Source organism: Dermochelys coriacea, chromosome 6, assembly GCF_009764565.3.
Source record: "Dermochelys coriacea isolate rDerCor1 chromosome 6, rDerCor1.pri.v4, whole genome shotgun sequence".
Taxonomy (NCBI): Eukaryota; Metazoa; Chordata; order Testudines; family Dermochelyidae; genus Dermochelys; species Dermochelys coriacea.
The window spans coordinates 39,577,809-39,601,733 of record NC_050073.1 but is presented as its reverse complement, the minus strand read 5'-3'; the positions used below and the strand labels follow the sequence as shown (position 1 = coordinate 39,601,733).

The following is a 23,925-nucleotide window of genomic DNA, read 5'->3' as shown; positions in this document are numbered from 1 at the left end:
TCTATACCCTCTTGAAGAGGTTCTCAAACTGGGGGTCCAGAACCCTCTGGGGGTCGCAAGGTTATTACATGGGGGTCGAGAGCTGTCAGCCTCCACCCCAAACCTCGCTTTGTCTCCAGCATTTATAATGGTGTTAAATTTATAAAAAAGTGTTTTTAATGTATGGGAGGGGTCGCACTCAGAGGCTTGTTATGTGAAAGGGGTCACTAGTACAAAAATTTGAGAACCACTGCCCTAATGGAAGCTTGACAGTTTTTCTTTCCCTACTGACTGTATTTTTCCATTTGAAACTTATTTTCCTCTTTTCAAATAGAGCTGAAAGTAGCTACATATACGTCAAACAGTTATTTAACTGCTGCTACATTGCCAACAGAAGGAATGTTAAACAGATTGTGCATCTCTCACACAATGGCTCAAAAAAAGTGCATCTTGGCAATGAAATGATGGGTTTTAAAAAAATAAATATTTAGCATCTGGATGACCTTCCAAGTCTACTAAAAATGTACAGGTACCTTTGGGCTTAAACTCTACTTCACAATGAGGAGTGCTTTGTAAACATCCAGAGAAGTGTTTGGATTTTTTAACTTACTGCAAGTCTACAGCATTAAGTTTAGTTCATAAATTCACATTTAAACCGGAACTCTTTTATTCTGTTGGCACATCTCTTTCCAAAACTCCAACCATAGGTTGTATCTGACACCATATTTATGAGCATAATTTCCCATGCTGATTTTGTGCATCTGGAACATTTCCAAGATCTTAAGCATTTTTTAAGAAGTGTCATTTCTAGAAATATCCATGTACACTTTATTTGCTTTTACTGAGACACTCCATGCCAACTTAAGATGAAATATTTATGAGTATAACTATAAGAAAAGCTAAAACTCTGGGATGGTTTTCTTCTCTCTGCTTTTGTTTGTTTTTACTTGATTAGTTTGGCTTACAAAAATTACAGCATATAGTAAATGAAACCCTCCCAATATTTTGTACAAACTACATGATTTGATATACAAGGATTCTGTTTTATTACAGTGACAATGTACAACCATGTCTATTTACAATGCAAAAAAGTATATAAACCACAATTACTGGCAGCCACTATAGTTTAGGAGGTAGCTTTAATTAACAAAATGAACTGAAGCCATATTTCCCATCTTGTGTTCTATCAAATAATTTACAATACAAAGATAAAAATTCAGTATATGCACAGTATGTACAGTTTAATTCTCAAAACAGCAATCTAGCTTAAATCTTAACAAGAACATTTCCAGAGTAACTGGTATGGCAGTGGATTTGCTATTGATTCAGCATATTGTTCAAGAAACTTCTATAATTACTTTGATCATGCATTCATAACTTTATTTTGATCAAACTTCAAATGAAGCACAGATAAAAGGATAATTGATGGTAATTAAGTGATACTTGGGCTTAGATGCTTAAGAAAAAATTTAAAATTACCGGTAATTCACCAATTCATATGAAAATTAGTCTGTTTCACCACACTGTATTTTACTCAGGGAAAAATAATTGGCAGAGATACAGAAGTTTCTATATTGAAAACTGCTTTTCATTGCCACCCCTTCTGGTTAAGTCTCAAGATGCTCAGACACATCATTGTGTGTATAAGCACTGTTGCAAACAGTGAATAGGGCTGCAAAATATTTTGGCTTCTCTCTCTCTCTTTCTAAATAAGCATGCTAACCTCACACACGGACAGCACTGATGATATACACTGTCTAGCCCATGGAAATTTCTTCTGGTAGTATGACCTTACATAATACTGAAGAATGGTACTATGGTTTTCACCTGAAGCAGTATCTCTCCACTGAAAACCATGTGCAGTTCTACTGACAACTGTTAATATTCTTATTTCATACAGTCTGCAGATCTTGAGGGATGATAAAAGATTTTTTTAAATAAAAATAGTTCTTATTAAGATCAAATCTTAGTTTGAAATATAAAAAACAAAAACGTTATACCTATATTGCTCTCACAGTTCTGTATGGGAGACTTAGTCCCTTCTTTGGCCCTGCAGTAAGTCATCCTGAGATTAATGCTGAAAATACTATACAAAGCTAGCAACAATTTTTTTCTTAATTATAGAAAATCACATTTAAAAATAATTTCTTAATATTAACAGCTGTCCCTTATATTGTGCTTAACCAGAAAGATTGACAGAACTTGCCTCACACAACAGTAGAAGCAAAATACAATGGGAGTTCAACATGGAAACAGACCTTTAGCACATAAAAACTGTATAAAAGAAACCACTATTGCTTGGAAAGAATAAAAATATTGGTTACAAGTTTTGTTTTACCAATTATTTACAGTTGGCAACTTTTCCCACCCCCCTCAAATGTATGGCTCAAGAAATTTACTGCCCACTTCCCTTCTTTACAAGTGACACCACACAATGATTACAAAAGTGCTTCCTGGTTGAAAGGTCAGAACAGGTATGGTCTATGAAACATTGTACTTCTTCCTTATGAGAACAGCTTACAGCAAAGCCTTTCAGTCTTTAATTCTTGGTATATTGTAGGCATAACGAACCAAAGGGAATCCTCTGCTTTGATAGAAACATGCGCGACCACAGGCCTGCACTTGGTCTGAACTGTCCGACACAAAAGAGTCGTCCTCATCTGCATAATCAGAATGGGCAGACTGCGTGCCACAGTCTGACCAATACCCATCTGGCCGTTGGCAAGGCACCACTGCCAGTGTAGGACAACTGTGTGATTTTATTAAGTGTTTGCATGGTACAGGTTTGGATAAAAGAAGTGATTCACAACATTCACATATGGTAAGGTTACCCTGCAAATGTGAATACATGCCACAGTCATAGTAGAAATCCTGTGTCACACAGCCACCTTGCGTATTGACAGCAATTGCCACTGCTCCATTTTTTTTGGTGATACGCCGTCTGAGCAATTTCCAGTCTTCCTTGAACATTGGGTTGAAAAAAACGTACAGGACTGGATTCAGACAAGCAGGTAATGGGAAAAATATTAGAGTAACAGACTTCATTATTTCAGGGCTGATAGAGATTGCAGTTATCAGGGGTGCAAATGAGAAAAATGCAACAGGACAGAAAAAAATGCAGTTGGTGAAGATTAGCCAAGCGACATGCTTAATCATGCTGGATTGTGTATTTTCTGAGAGGTCCTCTTTTTCCAAGTTGCAGTAAAGTTTAGTATAAATAACAGCCATTAGCAAAAATGCTAATGAGTTTAGGAGCACTAAAGTTACTGTAAACCCTAGTGAAGGTATTTCTCCAGTAGGGAAGGACAAGCAGAGGGGTGAGGCTGAATACTCCCCTTTATGGAAAAGTGGTAAGCATCCAGCTACCATAGCACACAGGAAAGCAAAAATTGCAGCAATTTGGAATTGTTTTAGGTGATTGCTTTTCCCATTTTTAATTATCTCTTTTGCAGAGAAGCTTCGTTCAACAGTTGCCAACATCAGGAAAAAAATGGCACTTTCTGATGAAAAGACTGCAAGAAACCCAGTAACTTTACAACCACGGCCAGTCTCCCACCATATGCCAAATTCAGCAAATCTTCCCCAAGAGATCGCATCCAAGAAAGTTAATATACCAGTATAGATTCCCATAAATAAATTAGAGACAGAAATCAGGCCTATAAACAGTTTGGAGGAAGACAATGGAGTACAAGATGCAAATATCGTTAACATGACAAGCAGGTTGAAGAACAGGGCAACCAAAAAAATAAACCAGACAGTAAGTCGAATCATCCAACTTCCCAGTAAATATTCACAGGGCTTAAAAGCACCTAGAAGAAACACAACAAAAAGGACAAAGGATTAAGAAAAATAAAATAGCATTGAAAATCTTGCATAATTAAGCACTATTACAAGCACAGAACTCATTATTTCTGGAACAACAGCACTCATCTGAACTCCTAAATAGGTCAGTTGAAAGTAAACTGTGCTGCTGAAGCTATTTACGAATTAATTAAGCCTGAAGAGATAATTACTAGGAAGAATGGTCATTCAGGAAGTTTGTGTAAACAAAATAAATAATTAAACCCTAATTGTCTTTCTGCTACTCAATAGAGCTTTTATTAGGGTCACCTAAATAACTTATATTTACCTCCATACTTTTTATAAACACAATGGTACAAAGAAATAGAAATACTTTACTGTTCAAATTAATCCTGAAAAATTTGCCCCACTCCTTTTTTTAAAAAAACAAAAAACACAAAACAAAACAAGTTCCCATATTATGTGATTCACAAACAGTCCCTTTGGAGTAGCTCTGGGTTACTTTAAGTTGTCAATGTTTCTTCTTTTAAAAAAAAAAAAAGTTACAAGGAAAAACACTTTTGTAAAAAAATTTTTTTACTTAACCAGGGACAGGATTTCACCACAAGTTTTCTGTTCTCAGCCCTGTCAGTGACACACTGTTACCTTGGGGAAGTCACAGAAGAAAATTATACTCTACATTTTTTGCCATGGAGATGAAGAAATGAGAGATAAATCAACTTAAACCATAAATCTGTCACAAGGAAAGGGATTGATCTTAAGCAGCATCATTGCTCCCACACTCCCTCAAATCCCCTCCACATGAACTCCTATAGGAGATCACATGGATGTCATGAAGGTTATTTAATGAATCTATCTAGTGTATTTTGAAAGTCAATGATAAGATGTGCATGCTCTCTCTAATTTATTTATTTACCTACCTATATATCTATATATGCAAAGTAATATTCTTGGGAGTCCTCAAAAACTTTGTGATAGGCCTTGGCCCTTGCTGTGTCCCAAGCACTGACAACTACACTAAACATCGTAAGTGGCAATCCCTCTTGCATATGAGGAATCTCAGATGGCCCCAGCTCTATGCCACGTGCCAGTGGCCGTTGGGTGCAGTGAGCCTTCTAGGGCAAGGAGGAGCCTGAGCAGAAGGTGCTACCATTTTGAACTGGTGAAAAGCTGCTGGAGGCTGATCCAGCCAGCACAAGGTAACCCCAATTTAGAGTGTCAAGAGCCACAAATGGCCCCAGGACTACACAGTAGATACAGTATACTCCAAACTCTGAATGAAAGTTATTGTGGAAAACCATCAGAAGGTCAGTGCTAAAATCCCTCAAGGTCTTAACTGCCTTTTTGAACTCTGCTTCAGAACCCAGTAGAATTTAATCTTGCCTCCAGTTTATAGCCAAGACAAATGTTCTTCTGCATTGAGTAAAATCAGTTTACATAATGGTACAGTTGGATCATTAGAAAATAGACCAACCAAAACAGATGACAAATTTCACTTTTTTGCAGTAGTAGATTCCCACTGTATTATTCCCAAGTAGTAGATTCCTCACTGAATAATTATTTTCAAACCATATTTTTTTCATAATCACATGAACATACTAATGTTAATCAGAATACTATAAAACAAAAACTGCATACTATTTAGGAAAATAAAAAGGGAACAAACAGTGTTGACAGAAAGGGAATTCAATATTTCCAAGACCAAATTGCAAATAATTTTCTAACAGCTATAGGATATGCTAGCGGCTATCTCTACCACTTAGACAGAAAAAATCCCCTTCTGCCTTCAACCACCTTCATCCATTGCCTTCGCTGCCACATCAGGTTTCTCGTTCCCCCAGGAAAAGTATTCCTTTTCCCATTCTCAGTGCAAGCACATGGGTAATGTCGGGAGGGAGGAGTTGTTGATGATTCTTATTGCTGGCTCCATTAGTTAAGTGATTGGCAATCTGTTCTCTGCAACTAGGCAAAGTGAGGAATGGACCTGATGTATGAACAGTGATTCTGTATTTACACAGAGGGCAGGTGTCCTACTCAAGATCGGAGCAACATCTTGAATTGGGAAGAGATTATGAGCTAGGGAGGGGGGCTGGAGTTATGCAGTAAGCTTAAAAAACAAGTAGCTGTGCTTAGCTCCTTAAAGAGCCGAAGCATCACCAGCATGTGCAAAATGAGAGAGCTAAAGGCTGTAAAGCTTTTACCATAGCACATGAATTAGAATTCCTGTGAGCAACCTAAAATCTAAAAGCAAACAAGCAGAAAGCAGCACAGGTTAAATTCATTCCTAATGTAACTCCTGAGTTCAGTGCAGTTATACCAATGATGAATTTTTCCCTATAATCATAAACTGCTTTTCCTGTGACCCAGGAAATCTCTTTAACACTCCACATATGAAAACAGAAGCTGGCACAAAAAGACAAAAGCCAGTCTGGTGAATCCAAATAATGGATTCAAAATATTGCCCATAAGAAGCAGAGATAAAATAGGTGCAGGCCCCTCTCCGTCTTGTGGCAATTGCCTTGACAGTATGCCTCTGTGCAGGGAAGCAGGGGGATGGGAGAGGAACGGGAAGGTGGCAGGTACATGGCAGGAGCCATATTAGCTGGCTGGAACAATGTGCAATGGTTCTCAGCAGGTCTGCAGTAGGCAGTGACTTACTCGGTAGTATGTCTGAGCCTTCTGGGTGACCTGGCAAGGAAGGAGTAGCAGCTATGGAGAAGGAAGATAGGTGGGCAGAAAGAGTAGCAATGGAAGCTGTCTGTGGTGTTTCTTTGTAATATCAGAGAATTTCAGCAACTCCACAAGCACTGTAACCCTTTATAGTTGGAGCAGTTCGGATGCACTACTAATGTGGTCCACAGCATTAAAGGACAATAAGTACTGTCAACTCTAAATATAAAGGTTAAGACTCTGTGTGCACTGAGCTTGGGAACCGCGCATGGACTTTTTCCAACACGGCTCTCTACTACAGTGCTAAATTGGGCCAAATCCTGTGGTATTTACTTATCCAAAGATACCATTGACATCAGTGGGAGTTTCACCCAAGCACTGCAGGACTGTGTATACACAGGGACCATGAGGCATTAGAGACATAATTCAATAGACAGCAAAAGCACAATGAAAGGCTAGAAGTTCAGAGTACAACTAAAGTGGTTGTTTTAGTTACCTGTTGTGGGTGTACAATGAATAATTGTCTGACCCAGTTCTTCATTCTCATCAGTGTTTGGAACATCTGCATCTGCTGTAGCTGAGTAAAAGCAGGAATTTTAGTCCCGAAATAGCATGAGTTTGATTTTTTCTAATATTTTTAGCCAGATACTACTTTTTTTTTAAACCACCTAATTGAGCATCAAAGTATTTTTAAATCATGAAGCAATTAACTCCTTTCTCTGGGGATTATATATGCTCAATGCTATTTTAAATATCTATCTATATTCCACCCCCCGCCCTTCAAACACTCAGACTATTTAGCTTCTATTTTGTTCTGAGGGACTTGAGGAACTCTGCGAAAATCCCCAAGACAAATTCCATGGATGCTAGGACCCAGCAGGAGTTCAAGAAAGGAAGGGAAGGAGCAGGCCACTTACTCCCTTCCTCCTGTTGTTGCTCCACCCCTACAGTAATCCCATTACATCTTGTTTCTCCCCTCTTTTATCCCCTTCCCTGTACAGTACTACTGGGCCCTAAGATGAATGCTATGTGCGAGAAAGAGTTGGGAGATGCACTCCCATCAGCAACCCCTCTCCTCTCTTTGCCCTACACATTCAGCACTCCCTACTACAACATACAGGCAAGAGTTCTTGCCATGCAGCAATCCTTAGTGCCCACAACAAATTGTGGGATCTGGCTGGCTCCTGGAAAAGAAATACAGATGGACTTTGGGTCCCAGGAATAAGAAGGGTTGAGAACTACTGCTTTAAGACAAGGCAGCCCCAGCCTCCATATCGAGAGGAGAACGTAGAAACCTGAAACCAGGGATTGAAAGCTCACAGTTAAGACGCTGTCTCTAAAGGGAGATGGAGATGCTAAGACCAGCAGGATATTTCTTAGAGAGAGCTCTGGGGAGCAAGTGAATAGCAAGATAACTGACCCTGCCAATTTAGTACAATGGAAGAAGAAAAATTTATTTTCTAAATAAAACAGGGAAGAGCCTATGTTAGCCAACAAGACTCATCCCACCTGTTTGGAAATAGGAATTGAATCATATAGAACCAACTATTTTGTAGGAGGTTCTCATATAATAAAATGTCTTTAAATGAGTTTCTACATCTGTTTGTTGGAGAATGTAATTATCTCCCTGGTCGGGCCTAACTTATGCAATGCAGCATAACATCTAGTACAATGGAGCACTCACCTCTATCATGATCTATCAACACACTCTGATCGTGGTGGCTGGAATCTTCCATGTTAGAATTCAAATAAGAGTCACAACCCCAAAATGCACAGCACTGGTAGGCATATGGAACAGACAGAGACCTGAAATACAGGCAAAACAATGAACAATATTAGCTGGCAGCATCTATATTCTTTTTAAAAGTGGGATGCCTCAAAGCTAAAACTGTTCAAGAGCAGCTTCTTTTTGACACATTCATTAATAAAGACCAACTTCAAACTAGAATCAGTTATGAGAATTTCTGAAGAGCTTTTACTTTAGGATACTAAAACTGACTAGAGATGGGAAAAGAAAGGGTGTTCTTAATTTTGCAAAAGAAACACTAAAGCAGAGGTGGTTTGGATCAGGATTCCTTTTCATCCAAGCCCTCAGTCTGCGGTGAAGGTAAAGAAACATTCCTCTGGGTTTGGCTCAACTCTGTCTTATGCAAAGCAAGTTGTTACTAGTATTCATGTTATCACTTGTATACATAGAAATGAAAACTAATCAAGCTGGCTGGAGTGTAACTTTGTTGTGCAAGTAAGTTAATTCCCAGGTGACCATGTTATTAAGCATGCATCTGTCATCCTTATTGTTCATTTTGTTTACATGAAATCCTTCACTGTGTAAGTTAGGATTTCCTGGTATGCACCTTCCTTTCTGCCAGTAATGGGACATGCTAAAAAATAGTGCAAAAAAAGGACGGGAGGGGCTGACCACATATAGAGTTCAGCACTAATTGGTTGCCGGAAAAATTTTGCAAAAGCAGTGGCCTCATTGAACTTTATCTGAATTTTTCAGGTAAGATGATGTAGCCAACCTGATTGCTAACAATGTACCCAACTGTTCTGCCTCTTCTCAGTCAATGGAACAGATTATATTGCTAACACTGAAGGATATTTTTCTTTTAAGATAAAAGAAAATTAAGGTGGAAGGGTGGGGGGAATAGTACAATAAACCACACTTATAGGAAATGGGACACTGAAGAGATTTAGAAAAGGGGTGCATATTCAAAGAACCACCACAAGATTAGTCAGGTAGGTTGCACTTTGATTTCTGAAGCATGGTCTCTGTAGTCTAAAACAGTGGTGCTTCCTCACCACTCTTGCAATTCCTACATATGGAAAGTGGAATTTTACAAGGTTCATGTCAAAATATGGTAACTCTTACCAGTCTAGAATGTCCCTGTGCTAATCAATATTAAGCAATGTACATAGGTATACAGTATTTTGAGATGGGCATACTTCTAATTACCCTTACAACAAAATCTCACAAAACCAACGTCATTCTGAGTCAAGACTATAATGGAAATCCTACAAGAACTGTATTGTGCCTGGACACTATTTATATGCTCATCTTGGAGGAGTGTCAGAATACAGAGTGCCATGCTACAGTAGTTTTCAGCTTGTGGATCAAAAAAGCTGAGTCTCTTGTTAACACATGACTGAATATCACGAACTCCTGGGATTGAATCCTAGACGTCTCTGACTCTTTCCTCTGGTCTTGGGCAAGTAACTGTCTTTGTCTCAAATTTTCCCATCTGTAACAATTCTTACCTGCTTCATAGGGGACATAAAAGAATTATGTTTCTATAGATCTTTGAAAATGAAAAAATCTACATAATGGTCGATCCAAAGCCCACCAAAGTCAATGAGAGTGTTTCCACTGATTTCAACAAAGCTTTTGGATCAAGCCCTAACTGCCTACTGTCGTTATTGTGCTGGGCCTCACAGAATAACCAACATTTGTATAAAGGGTTTGGGTGGTGGAATCATAAAGCCAGCTCCCATTTTCCAGATTTTAGGAAGCGGAAATGCTCAGTCCCTAGCAAATGGGTCTTCACAGGTGTCCAGAACTCCATCTATACAACTACTCCACTTCAGATATAAGGGGTAGGGTGGAAGTGTGTCAAGGATTCCAAGAACAATAGGTGAGAGGAGTCTTATGGAATAAGAATGGTCAAGATCCCACTTGACTTCCTACAAAACTCCAGCACAACTGAGCTTACTTAACAGGAACACAGTGGCCTTAACTGAGGTGACTTGACTTGTGTCACATTGTTTGTTCATCTGAATGCTATTTTAAACGTTCATCTGAACAGTCTGTAGTTTTATCTACCAACATACCGGAGCTTCACAAAGTCCTTTGCTGCCAATGCGTCTTTCAGCTCAGAGTTGCCTGCAAGTTTAAGCTGGTTTAGTCCATTCAGTCCTTCAGTTGGAAATGAAGTCAGCTCGTTGAAACTTAAGTCTCTGAAAGGTGAATATTAAAATTGTTACACACAATAAGTCTGAAGATCCCATGGCATGTTTCATTTGAGTAGGGATCTGCTCTAGTGTTTTTTCGCTAACAGTCTGTCCTCCAAAACCCCCATCAAGCTGCATGTTGCATGACAGCTGTCCTCCACACAAAAGAGAGGAGTGCCTCATTTCATTGCGGTGTGTGTGTAGTTTGGGGATCTATAGGGATGAAAAGTGATATGAAATGCACACACACATCAGGTTGGAGTGAGAAAATTTTTACCATTTCAGCAATTTAGTGCTGATTTATTGCACAAAATGGCCTACTTACAGATTAGTTATAGCACCAAGTGTAGTAAATGCTTCTTTGTGAACCTGCTGGATCAAGTTTCTACTGAGATCACTGCAATTAATAAAAAATGCCATTTAGTTAGCAATTTCATTGAAATTTCAGAACCACCATTGTTTGGGAGCTCGGCAAGTGGCAGTCACATTATACCTCTCACAGGAAAGCCAAGCAATCTGTATGGTTTAGCAACATTTTGGTAGCTCCATGACATTTTCCATATAGAATCATGTATATATGGGCTTAATCCTGCTAGGTGCTGAGCATCTGGAGAGAGGTGAGAACATAAGCTCTTTGGGACAAGAATGTGTCTTATTTTATATCAGTTCAACACAATGGGACTCTGACTGGAGCTTTGGAGTGTTACTGTAATGTAAATAAGATGGAGAGAGCAGTGAGTTTTCACATGCAGGATCAAGTCTGGAAGCCTTACACTGTAGTGACCAACTACTGCTATTATTTACTTAATAGCAGCAGTGAATTTCTGGGATCTCATATCTCCCTTTTATTAGCTCCTCAATAAGTAATGTACACTTTTGTATTATCAGTCACATTTTAAGTCCTAATGTTTACCAATAAATTGTTTCATATTATAAATCTGCCAACATCAAGTAAAACACAGACAGAAATGCTTCAGTAAAAACATTAACACGAAAGTGAACAGCCAAAAACATCTCCCAAGAAATTTAACCTTGATAGTTCTCAAACACCTTACTATTTGTCCACTCAAAAGTAGGCATGTCAAACCCATGGGGAAAAAAAACACAGAAATTGGGCTCGTTTTTGGATTAATTGGCTTGTGAGTTGCTTGTTGGCTAGTTTTTGGCTTGTAGCTTGTTTGGCTTGTAGCAACTTAGCTCTTCTTTTTGATCGGCTCCCGGCAAGTAGGGGCAAGGGGCAAGCAGGGGTGAGAGAGAGTCAGGGGTGCACAGTGGGCCCACCACAGTCCCTGACTGCACACCGAAGGGATCTAGTCACAGAGTGTTGGGGTTCTTAGGGACTGGCTTGTTTTGGCCTTGTTTTGAAATGGGATTAGCTTGATTTTTGGTTTATTGTGAAAGTCAGGTGCTTATTTATTGCATGAAAGTTGGTAACTGTGTTCATGTTTACTACTTTAGGTCTGGGAGAACAACATTTGCCCTACTTTACTTACACTGCTTTTTGCAATTTACTTTAGGTAAAAATAGTTAACTTAATTATAAAAAAACAAGAACCACTTTTTACCAAACTTGGCATGCAAAATACATATTTTCTTGCAATGTATTTATACGAATATATAAACATTAAGTACAGAAAAAGAGTAAAACTGGTGCCTAATAAAAACAGTAATCATCATATAGATCACGGTTAGCTTTGTCTTGGATATAGAACATCTAGCCTATTAATACAAGACAGATTATTACCTTCAAACCCCCATATTTAATTATGAATCATAATTTATGTCCCACAGTATTCAGAAAGTAAAAATATATATAGTAAAAATAAGTAAATAAAAATATATATACTTACAGGATGCGTAGGGAAGTTAGTTCCTGAAAGGTGTCTTCTTTGATTTCCTGGATTTGATTATGTTGTAAGGAACTGGAATGTGGGGGGGGAAAAAAAAAAAAAGTTATTTGGAAGCTAATTTCCTCCAAAATGAGGGATATTTGGCTTTTGTTTTTTCCCCTCATCTATTTGTATATCATCATCTACTGCTTTCCCCAGTCTGTCGCGCAACTAAGCAAATCAGAACAATGGGAATAAGATAAGAAAGATACTAATCAATACCACTGACTGATGAAATTATTTTTCTGATCATCCCTCTATTTTGAGCCCACTGTTTAAATAACTGTTCTCCACTTCACCACAACACGCATGGCTATTTTCTCTTGAAAGGTTAATTCAATATTTGGAACCCCCTTATGGAGTTTCCAGCCCATTTTATTCACAACCCATTCGGCAGAGGTGAACACTGACAAGTGAGGTTTGAACTACTGCCAAGCAGTAAGTGTCACTTTGTGACACAGATGCACCTTGGCATTTAAAACAAACCTACTCACTTCCAGGTTGAGATGATTTAGGCCAAGCTCCAACCCAGAGTGAACTATTACTTCTTAAAATATGGATTTATAAACGGAAAACACTGTGAGACCCTTCATTATGCAAGAGCTAAGGGACAGGTTTTATTTCCAATTCATTCTCTTCCTATGCGCCCATTTGACAGTCAACATTCATTGAGGGGCTCCTGCATTCTAGGCCATAGATCTGAACTCTAAGGAACATGAAAGCAAGGTAGCTTTAGCAGAGGGCAGCTGGCCCCAGAATTTGCTGCCCTTGGTAGAAAACTTGATCTCTTTTGCACTTATAGTCAGGGCACAGGACAAGATTAATCTGTTTACTCCACCTGCTTGCCGGTGGATGAAATATCAACACTTTTCTCTAAGGGCACCTGGGGATGGTGCATTTCTATGCTGCCTTCAACCACAGGACTGTTTCTGGCAGTGGAAGAAAGTGGTGGAGATTGGAGGGTTGTTATTTAAAAAAAAAATCTATTTTTGAATCAGGTAAATTTATCCTTATTAAAAATCAAATTATGTGGTCTCATAAATTGACCAGGCACTTTATAATGTGCAACATATTCCCTTACGAACTCACAATCTGAAGGCCTAAACCTGCAAGGTGCCTACTACCCTCAACTCTCAGTTATTTCAGTGGAAGCTGAAACACTCAGCATGTTGCACGATTGAACTCTGACAAGAAAGCACATGACAAGAGAATAAGGCAAGAAGGAAGGCAGGCTGGCTGGATACTTGTAAAAAGTAGGTTTTATGGGGGAGATAATGGGGTCTTGACAGGCTTTGGAGACAGATCCAAGACTAGAGCGTTACACATTGGAAGGTGCAAAGCTGAAAGTGAAAGAAAGACCAACGGCACAAGAAGAAAAGAGGACTGGGAGAGCACCCGGGGTAGAAATGGGAGCAGAGATATAAGCAGGGGAAAATATCATATTGGGCTTGGAAGGAGAGGATGAGGAGCTTTATCTGATGTGGTAAAACACCGGAAAAACAATGAAGGGATTTGAGAAGGAAAAGTGTTTCTTGGCTAGGAAGAGGACTTTTAACAGTGCCATGTTGGATAGATAGAGAGGAATGAGAAAACTTGGGAGGGGAGTGGTGAAATGTAGGGAAGAGAAGGTTACAGTAACCCAGGGATTAAGAAGTAGGGATACCAAGGATGAGGAGTGCCTATTTATAAATATGACAAGCTTGCTATGAAAAGCAGAATTACTGAGTCTTTCATTCTTTTTGTGTCTAAATAGGAAGAAATGTTAAACCTCTGACTATGTGAGTGAACTCAACGGGTGAAATTCTCTGGCCTATGTTATACAGGGAGTCAGACTCATTGCAAGATTTTCTTCTGGCCCTAAAAATCTATGACAGTTTCTTACTGTCAAACGTTAAGTACAAGAACTCATTATTGGAAGCTGTAGACTCAGTACACTAAGGGTTATTAAGGATAACGTACATACATTTCTACTTACATTTCTTCTAAGGAACTGCAGCCCTTAAAACTCGAAAGCTCTTTTATGTTATTATAAGACAAGTCCCTTGAAATAGACAATGGAAAGAGTGTGGTTAGTTTAACTCTTCTCTGTTTGAAACGTTACTTTACTCCAACCATAAATTCAATAAAAATCATCCTGCATATGAACGATCCAGCTACCATAGTTCTAGAGAAAAACTGAAGACATTTTAAAGACACACAAAAGTCAGTGGATTTACAGCTATGCTCTCCTCAGCAACCAGCCCCCATTATGTATACTGGCTCTACATATTACAGACAAAAAGCTATGAAAAACAACGTAAAGGTTGCAAAGTCAAGCTTCAAAAGTGAGGAAATGCCATAATTAAGGTTGCTCATAAAGCATCCCTAAATCCTAGCTCCGTGTTTTAAACGCAGGAGAACATTCTCTCTGCTGTTGTAATATTGCAAAACCATCTATTTTTCACTCTCACTCTCTTAAATGGCTAAACCATTTTTACTTAAGACTTTTCAGAAATATTCAGCCCGAGACTGACAGCAAGCATGAAAAAAAAAATTCAGCCCAAATGGCTAAAGTTTGGCAAAATTATAAACAACTGAAACTATATAATGGAAAGTGTCGGGAGTATTAAACGCAGGTGTTGCTATTAGCTCCGCATATAAAATAGTGCACAAAACATGGCCAACTAACCCATGCAATGGGAAAATAACTACTGTATAAATCCCCTCAATTTTGATAATTCAAAATTAAAGGTGCATATTTGCCACAAGAAACTGAAGGAATGTGGACGTAATTCAGATCTGTTGAAAGGGTGCAGATCACTCCCCATCCAAAGCTGGGAAAGTTTTCAGATTTTTTGCGGGGCGGGGGGAATGGGACAGAAAGGGGCAAGAAAGGGGGCTGGAAACAGCCAAACTACCATTAAACTACAGATTCAAAAAGCCAATGGTTGACAGAAAAAGCACAAAGCTCTGCTGTCTTTCCCTTCTATAAAACAGAAGACATATTTCCCCCCCCGCGTCTTTTTCAGTGAAAAGAATTTATCCTTTGATATCATCTTTTCCATACTCCCTCCAAAACCTATCCTCTTTCTTAAATACATTTTTATTTTCTAATTTGCCTTACCATCATTTACTTTTACATTCTGAGAGCATGCTTCCCCTCTCTCTCATGCACTTTATCATTCTTTCCCTCCACCACCATTTTCTATTCTCCATTGGTCTCCTCTCCTCCACCACAGTAATTACGAGTGCCGCCACTCTTTACTCTCTGTGATACATGAAGGGCGGGGGGGAGAGAGGAGTAGCAGCTCCCTTTGATGGGCACCCAGCCAGCCAGCCAGCTGTAAAATCCCTCTTGGTAGCTGTTCTCTGCTTGCTTTACATGTAAAGGGTTAACAAGTCTCCCAGGTAAAGAAAAAAAAGTGGGCACCTGACCAAAAAAGCCAAAAAGGTAGAACTTTTTAAAATTGGGAAAGAAACTTTCCTTTTGTCTGTTGGTCTCTGGGCTGGAGGGACAGAGCAGCCATGCTATAAGCAGCTTAAACCAGGTATGATCATAAATTATCAGATCATGCCTAGAACTACTTATCTGAAGTACAAATGTGTAAGTAGATCAGAATGTTTAGTTAGACGCAATTATGGTTATTTCTTTTATTTCTTATTGGCTTGTGAACTCCCTTGTGCTAACTCCAGATGCTTTTGTTTGCTTGTAACCTTTAAGCTGAACCCTGAAGAAAGCTATTTTGGGTGCTTCGTTTTTGGAATTGCTCTTTTAAAATCTAGCAAAAGCCTAAGTTCCAAAATGTATTTTCTTTCTTTTTGTTTTTAATAACATTTACCTTTTTTAAGAACAGGATTGGATTTTTGGTGTCCTAAGAGGTTTGTGCATATGTTGTTTGATTAGCTGGCAGCCACAGCTAATTTCCTTTGTTTTCTCACACTCTCCAAATGTGGATGATGAGTGTGGTCTGGAGAGTGAGTGGGTGGCACAATGAAATGTGAAGACATTCCCATGCAAATGCTGTTACACTGACATCCTTACAGCGGTACACAGCCACAGGTGAAGAAACACCATGTACTTCAATAAATGCACTGCTGTCTCAAGGATTTGATTTGGTACATCAACATACTACTCTGCAGCACCAGGACTCCAGAGGACTCAAAGAGGGATCAGACATTTGAACAATTTTGGGGCCTACCAACGTTGACAGAGTGACTTTGAGCAATGATACTTTCTTTAAATATAGTGCAATAGTTCTCTATCAAATTATTTTTTACTGTTGGTAAAACAGGAGCAGGAAATATTCACTTACAAAGTCCGAAGCGTCTTTTGTTCTTGGCATAGGTTAATGGGAATGCTGCTTATCTTGGTGCCTGTAAGAGTCCTGTGTTAAAAACAAAACAAAAACACACATACATGTTTGAATGCTCAAACAGTATATAGTAGGTCTCAGAAATGTAGGACTGTAAGGAACTAGAAGACCTCTGATGGTCCAAGACCATGCACTGGGGCAGGACCAAGTAAACTTCGACCCCCTCTGACAGGTGTTTGTTTATCTAACCTGTTTTCCAAAACCTTCAATGATGGCGATTCCACAACCTCCTTTGGTAACCTATTCCAATACTTAACTACCCTTATAGTCAGAAAGTTTGTCCTAATATCTAACCTAAATCTCCCTTGCTGCAGATTAACCCCATTACTTCTTGTCTAACCTTCAGTGAATTGTGGAAAACAATTGATCACCATCTTCTTTATAACAGCCCTTAACATATTTGAAGATTTATCAGGTCCCTCCTCCTCAAGTCTTCTTTTCTCAAAACTAAACTTGCTCAGTTATTTTAATCTTTCCTCAGAAGTCACATTTTCTAAACCTTTTTATCATTTTTTTGTGCTCCTCTGGACTCTCTCCAACATATCCACATCTTTACATCATAAGGCACCCAGAATTGGGCACTGTACTTCTCCTGAGGCCTCACAAGTAAATACATTCAAAATTGTGAGGCACTCCATTACTTTGGTAATAGCAGTCATATAATTACCTAAAATAGATAGACAGGAATAGATTCCAGATCTCCTGGCTTCCAGCCCTGTTCACTAAGCCACACTTCTACCATTGGAAGTTAATTTGTAATAATAATTGTTCCAAGAAGAGACAGAACAAGAAATTAATTTATTGGCAGTGTTTGGTAGAAGATACTTACAGGCTCTCCAGATTACTGGTTCCTGTCAAATTAGGAAACCACTGCACCATGCTGGCACCCCGAACGACCCTAAATAAAAAAGATCATCTGTAAATTATATTAATCCTGGACGCCCCATCATCTCAGGCATTGGCACCCTGACAGCAGGATTGTATGGCTATGTAGACTCCCTCCTCAGGCCCTTCGTTACCAGCACTCCCAGCTATCTTCGAGACACCACAGACTTCCTGAGGAAACTACAGTCCATTGGTGATCTTCCTAAAAACACCATCCTAGCCACTATGGATGTAGAAGCCCTCTACACCAACATTCCACGCAAAGATGGTCTACAAGCCGTCAGGAACAGTATCCCCGATACTGTCACGGCTAACCTGGTGGCTGAACTTTGTGACTTTGTCCTCACCCATAACTATTTCACATTTGGGGACAATGTATACCTTCAAATCAGCGGCACTGCGATGGGTACCCGCACAGCCCCACAGTATGCCAACATTTTTATGACTGACTTAGAAAAACGCTTCCTCAGCTCTCGTCCCCTAATGCCCCTACTCTACTTGTGCTACATTGATGACATCTTCATCATCTGGACCCATGGAAAAGAAGCTCTTGAGGAATTCCACCATGATTTCAACAATTTCCATCCCACCATCAACCTCAGCCTGGACCAGTCCACACAAGAGATCCACTTCCTGGACACTACGGTGCTAATAAGCGATGGTCACATAAACACCACCCTATATCGGAAACCTACTGACCGCTATTCCTACCTACATGCCTCTAGCTTTCATCCAGATCATACCACACGATCCATTGTCTACAGCCAAGCTCTATGATATAACCGCATTTGTGCCAACCCCTCAGACAGAGACAAACACCTACAAGATCTCTATCATGCATTCCTACAACTACAATACCCACCTGCTGAAGTGAAGAAACAGATTGACAGAGCCAGAAGAGTACCCAAAAGTCACCTACTACAGGACAGGCCCAACAAAGAAAATAACAGAACGCCACTAGCCATCACCTTCAGCCCCCAACTAAAACCTCTCCAATGCATCTACAACCTATCCTGAAGGATGACCCATCACTCTCACAGATCTTGGGAGACAGGCCAGCCCTTGCTTACAGACAGCCCCCAAATCTGAAGCAAATACTCACCAGCAACCACACACCACACAACAGAACCACTAACCCAGGAACCTATCCTTGCAACAAAGCCCGTTGCCAACTCTGTCCACATATCTATTCAGGGGATACCATCATAGGGCCTAATCACATCAGCCACACTATCAGAGGCTCATTCAACCGGCGCATCTACCAATGTGATATATGCCATCATGTGCCAGCAATGCCCCTCTGCCATGTACATTGGCCAAACTGGACAGTCTCTACGTAAAAGAATGAATGGACACAAATCAGACGTCAAGAATTATAACATTCAAAAACCAGTTGGAGAACACTTCAATCTCTCTGGTCACTCGATCACAGACCTAAGAGTGGCTATCCTTCAACAAAAAAGCTTCAAAAACAGACTCCAACGAGAGACTGCTGAATTGGAATTAATTTGCAAACTGGATACAATTAACTTAGGCTTGAATAGAGACTGGGAATGGATGAGTCATTACACAAAGTAAAACTATTTCCCCATGGTATTTCTCCCCCCCACCCCACCCCCCACTGTTCCTCTGATATTCTTGTTAACTGCTGGAATTAGCCTACCTTGCTTGTCACCATGAAAGCTTTTCCTCCTTTCCACCCCCTGCTGCTAGTGATGGCTTATCTTAAGTGATCACTCTCCTTACAGTGTGTATGATAAACCCATTGTTTCATGTTCTCTGTGTGTATGTGTATATAAATCTCTCCTCTGTTTTTTCCACCAAATGCATCCGATGAAGTGAGCTGTAGCTCACGAAAGCTTATGCTCTAATAAATTTGTTAGTCTCTAAGGTGCCACAAGTACTCCTTTTCTTATTACGGAAATTGTGAGAGATGGGGGGGAGTGGAGGGAGGAAGGGGACAATTCTTTCATACTGTTATGAAAGCTTTCATGAGAAAGTTACATACTAATAAATTGATTGCCTCAATGAATTTTGTTTACACCATAGGTCTAAAGACACTTGTTGAATACACTTAAAGTAAAAATATGTTTAATCAAATGCTATGAAAGCATGTGATATTGCTCAGTGGGTTTGACATACTGTCAGAATCATGCTTGGAATTCAGAACACTGCTAATGTGCTAATTTTCTGCAGATGGTGCTGTGATCCAACTTCCATGGCTGCTCCATTCCAACAAATAAGATCAGTGCTGATTTTTACATATGTGCCATTTGAAGGATCAGCATGAAGGAGGCATCACAGTAGTTCTGCAAATATCAGCCCTCATTTAACATACTAGAACGTATGGTCTTTGATTAGGAGAGTCTGGCATTGGCACCCAAGTGGAATCCTGCATTTGTACCTAAGCAGGATCCATCCACTTGGAAGTGCCACTTAGATATACATTCTGAATATAGTATAAAGTATGCAGTATACTATAAAATCTTTTGATTGTAGCTCAAATCTTGAAGTTTTTAAAGTCAGTTTTTACTTACTCATTACTCAGAACTCCGAGACTAGAAATCTTTTTTGAAATGTGCATGTACTTGCCTGCAAACATATTCCCAATGTCCATCCATATTCAGAAATATACATAGGCTCCATTGGCTTCAGTGGGAATTTGTCTGGGCAAGGACCTGAGCATTTGGCTTTAGGTTACTTTTCTTATGCGAGTTAGCTAGGAGAACAAAAGATTTTAAGACTATCCAACAGACTCTCAAACTACTGGACATTTCAAGAACAAACAGCAAAGTTTACTAAAACTAAATGCAAATAAAAATTGTATATGAAGTAACATCTGACCAGCAAAATCAGTTATTCTAGGGGCACAGACACGCTATTTCACTTCAGATATTGTTTTATAAATTGAGAAAGTACTTACAAGGAGTGCAGATCTGATAAATTCTGAAATGCTGAGTTCCCCACAAGAGAGAGAGGATTATCATACAAATGTCTGAGGAATTAAAAACAGATTTCAGTTTCCCATCAGTTCATACCATCACTGTCTGGTAATTAGACTACAAATACACACATAATAATACTTACATAGTTCTTAGAAGGGGATTTCCCCCAAATGCACCATTGGGGATTATGGAAATGTAATTACTGTGAAATCCCCTAAAAATATATTGACAAAAGAGAAATAAATCTTAAAATATAACATTATTAGAGTCGATCAACTGTCATTTTGCTTGTGTTCAAATAATACACAAACTCAGGGCTCAATCCTGCGAACAGTTGCACCAAAGTCAAATGGGACTATGCACAATTGCAAGAATAATTCTGAAGGATCAGACCTTTGTCTACTATATAGCAGTAGTTAAAATGGAAACATTTTGGGGAGAAAGCTACACTCTGCATAAATCTGTGATAAATGTTTTTTAAAAAAGCATAATGATCAGTAATTACATAATTTTGCTACTGGAGACCCCAAAACAGTGTCAGAATAGCTGATGGTTAAGATCTATGTTAATGGCTATCCTGAATAATTTGCTTATTTTTAATCACTCCAAAAATAATAGGCTCTCTCACTAACTGCTGATTACGCTCTCCTGTAATTAGAGCATTGCTTAGCATAACCTAATCCATTTCAGATTACTGGGTAATGAGACAAGAGAGGCATTCCTAACCTTGGAGTTAGGATTGCTTTTTTATTTACGAAAAGGATAAAGAAAATGGGTAGAATAAGATGAGTAATACTCACAGCTCCTTTAGGCTTGGAAGTGCTTTAATGGCTTCAGGGAATTCTACTATGTTGTTATAATTTAAATCCCTAGAAGAAACAGCAGCATCAGCAAACACTCAGCGCTAGCTACATGTTTTCACACTGGACACCTCATGTTAAATTGCTTGATCTCTCTCTCTCTCTCTCTCTCTCTCTCCATATAGTGAAGCTATATACTTCTTTAGACAATGATTTATCTTAATGATGATTTTATCCTTCAGAAGCCTTTAAAATGAAAATATAGTCTTTTAAAACACTCAAAAAAGTGCAGATATGAATGACAATTTTGCATAGCCTATTCAGAAAATCTCTTAGGTTTTATTATAAAATATACACCAACATCAGCCACGAGAGAACAGACCTCGTAGTAAAGACAACTATTCTAATTGAACAAAAGAAGAGGTACAGTCAAATAAATCCTAATATACAAATCCTTGTTACATTAGCAAAGTGGATTTGTTGGAAACGTTTACTGTTCAGCTACACCAGAGGTGGGCAAACTGTGGTCCACGGGTCACATTCGGCCTGCGGGACCGTCCTGCCTGGCCTCTGAGCTCCTGGCCGGGGAGACTAACCTGTGGCCCCTCACCTGCTGGCCCCCCCACCCAGGCAGCCTCAGTGCGCCGCGCCACCACCACTCTGGCCCACCGCTCCTGTCAGGCGGCACGTGTGGTGGGGCTGCAAGCTCCTACTACTGTGACCGGCATGGTAAGGGGGGGTGGGGTTGGATAATGGGCAGGGTGTTCTGGGAGCAGTCAGGGGACATGAAGCGGGGGCGGGGGTTGGATAGGCGTGGGAGTCCCGGGGCGGGGGGCTGTCAGGGGACAGGGGTGTGAATAGGGGTCGGGACAGTCAGGGGACAGGGGAGGTTGGATAGGGCGGAGGTTCTGGGGGGGGGTGTCAAGAGATGGGGAGTGGTGGGGGGGGTGGATAGCATGGGAGTCCCCGAAGGCCTGTCTGGGGGTGGGGTGTGGATAAGGGTCAGGGCAGTCAGGGGATGGGGGGATTGGATGGGGGTGGAGTCCCGGGGGTCCTGGTAGGGAGCGGTCAGGGGACAAGGAGCAGGGGGGTTGGATGGGTTGGGGATTCTGAGGGGGGTGGGAAGAGGCAGATAGGGGACAGCGGCCAGGCGGTTTGGGGAGGCACAGCCTTCCCTACCCGGTCCTCCATACAGTTTCACAAAGTCGATGTGGCCCTCGGGCCAAAAAGTTTGCCCACCCCGAGCTACACAATAAAATAATCACAGTTGCTCTATCACCATTCCAGCTCAAGAGCCACTCAAGCTCTCAGTTTTATGCTGGCTGTTTGTTTCACAAAAATGCACAAGGGCAAAGGGCAAAATTGTGCAGCTTTTCCTCAGACTACGTTCTTATTGATTTTTTCCCTGAGAAGGGCTGGGCCCAAAGAGCGTACTTTCTTTCCAGCTGAGAAGTAAAAGATTTATTTAAAAAAAAAACAAACCGAAAACCCTATAACTGGTTTCTAACTTTAAAAGATTATCAAATTACAAATTTACCCTGATAACTGACTGTTCTAAATATTAAATAAAGATTTACAGGGTTTCTGGAGCAAGTAAAGTTCCAATACTCCTCCAAACCCTCACAAAGTAGGAGTAAAATGCCACCACCTCCTTTTAACTAGTGGGAGCTGTCACTGGTTCAATGAGGCCAGGATTTCACGACAGATATTTTTTGCATTCTTTAAACGTAACAAATTTTTTTGTTAGTGAAATATTGCTTACTAGACATTCACGAAGCAAGCTGAAAGGAAATCTGCAGTCCATGAAATATCATACAACACACTTAAATGGCTATAAATTTTGCTTCTGAGCCCTCTATCTTAAACTCAAGATTATTTTATCCACTGACATTCAAGCATATCTCACTATTACACAAAGACTGAAGTAATTAGTATTGTCAAAGACAATTGGCAACATATATTTTTGCAATATGTTTTAAATGAGTTTATTGCTAAAGGTAAGTTGAGGTAACAAGTATTTATCAACTATAACACTAATTATAAACACAGGGATATCTGAGCAATTTTTTCCAAGTCTTTTGTCAGAAGTGCTAGTTTCCATAACTAGTCTAGCTACAGAGATTTTCTACAAACACAGACCAAAAAATTAACACAGAAAATGTACTTACAAAGTTTCTAGGTTGTCTAATCCATCAAAACAATGTTTTCCTATTGTTTTTATTTTATTGTTATGAAGATGCCTAAAGAGACAACAAAATCAATTTCAAAATAATCAGTTTCTCATGGATAAGTTATAAAATTAACATACATTTGACTATTTGATATTACAATAGCAGGATGTTTTAGAAAAACCATTAAAAGATGAGGGGAAGTGATACTTTACAAAAGAATGCCCCTATTACCAGACAAGAGATGTCACAATCTAGGATGAGAGCAAGCATAATCACAATTACCTACCTGAGACTCCATTCAGCACTCCTGATTCTGACAAAACTGCAATTAATTTCCAAGTACTGAAGTGGGGCCTTCAGATTATAGCTAAGGCTTTTAAACAGTCTTCAAGCAAAATGGTGCAAACAATTAGAGCAGTTCAAAAACAAAAACAAAAACCACCTCCACAAAAAAAAGTCATGAAAGTTTAATTATTATTTTTTGCT

General features: G+C 39.6%; 1 protein-coding gene across 2 annotated transcripts in view; it reads right to left on the bottom strand.

Moving 5' to 3' along the window:
* Positions 1 to 1,001: 1,001 nt before the first annotated feature.
* Positions 1,002 to 23,925, bottom strand: part of LGR4 (leucine rich repeat containing G protein-coupled receptor 4) — a 120,812-nt gene continuing 97,888 nt past the window's right edge. Inside the window, exons 6-18 of one of the 2 annotated variants that reach the window (XM_038407450.2) lie at positions 23,437 to 23,508; positions 21,269 to 21,337; positions 20,611 to 20,682; positions 20,447 to 20,518; positions 17,468 to 17,536; positions 16,579 to 16,650; positions 14,262 to 14,327; positions 12,248 to 12,319; positions 10,724 to 10,795; positions 10,279 to 10,404; positions 8,135 to 8,256; positions 6,947 to 7,027; positions 1,002 to 3,788 (exon numbers count right to left, since the gene is read on the bottom strand). In XM_038407450.2, coding sequence (XP_038263378.2) covers positions 2,512 to 3,788; positions 6,947 to 7,027; positions 8,135 to 8,256; positions 10,279 to 10,404; positions 10,724 to 10,795; positions 12,248 to 12,319; positions 14,262 to 14,327; positions 16,579 to 16,650; positions 17,468 to 17,536; positions 20,447 to 20,518; positions 20,611 to 20,682; positions 21,269 to 21,337; positions 23,437 to 23,508 — 2,242 coding nt within the window. In that variant the 3' untranslated portion in view covers positions 1,002 to 2,511. The remainder of the gene's footprint in view (positions 3,789 to 6,946; positions 7,028 to 8,134; positions 8,257 to 10,278; positions 10,405 to 10,723; positions 10,796 to 12,247; positions 12,320 to 14,261; positions 14,328 to 16,578; positions 16,651 to 17,467; positions 17,537 to 20,446; positions 20,519 to 20,610; positions 20,683 to 21,268; positions 21,338 to 23,436; positions 23,509 to 23,925) is intronic. The other variant, XM_038407451.2, reaches the window with a different exon arrangement.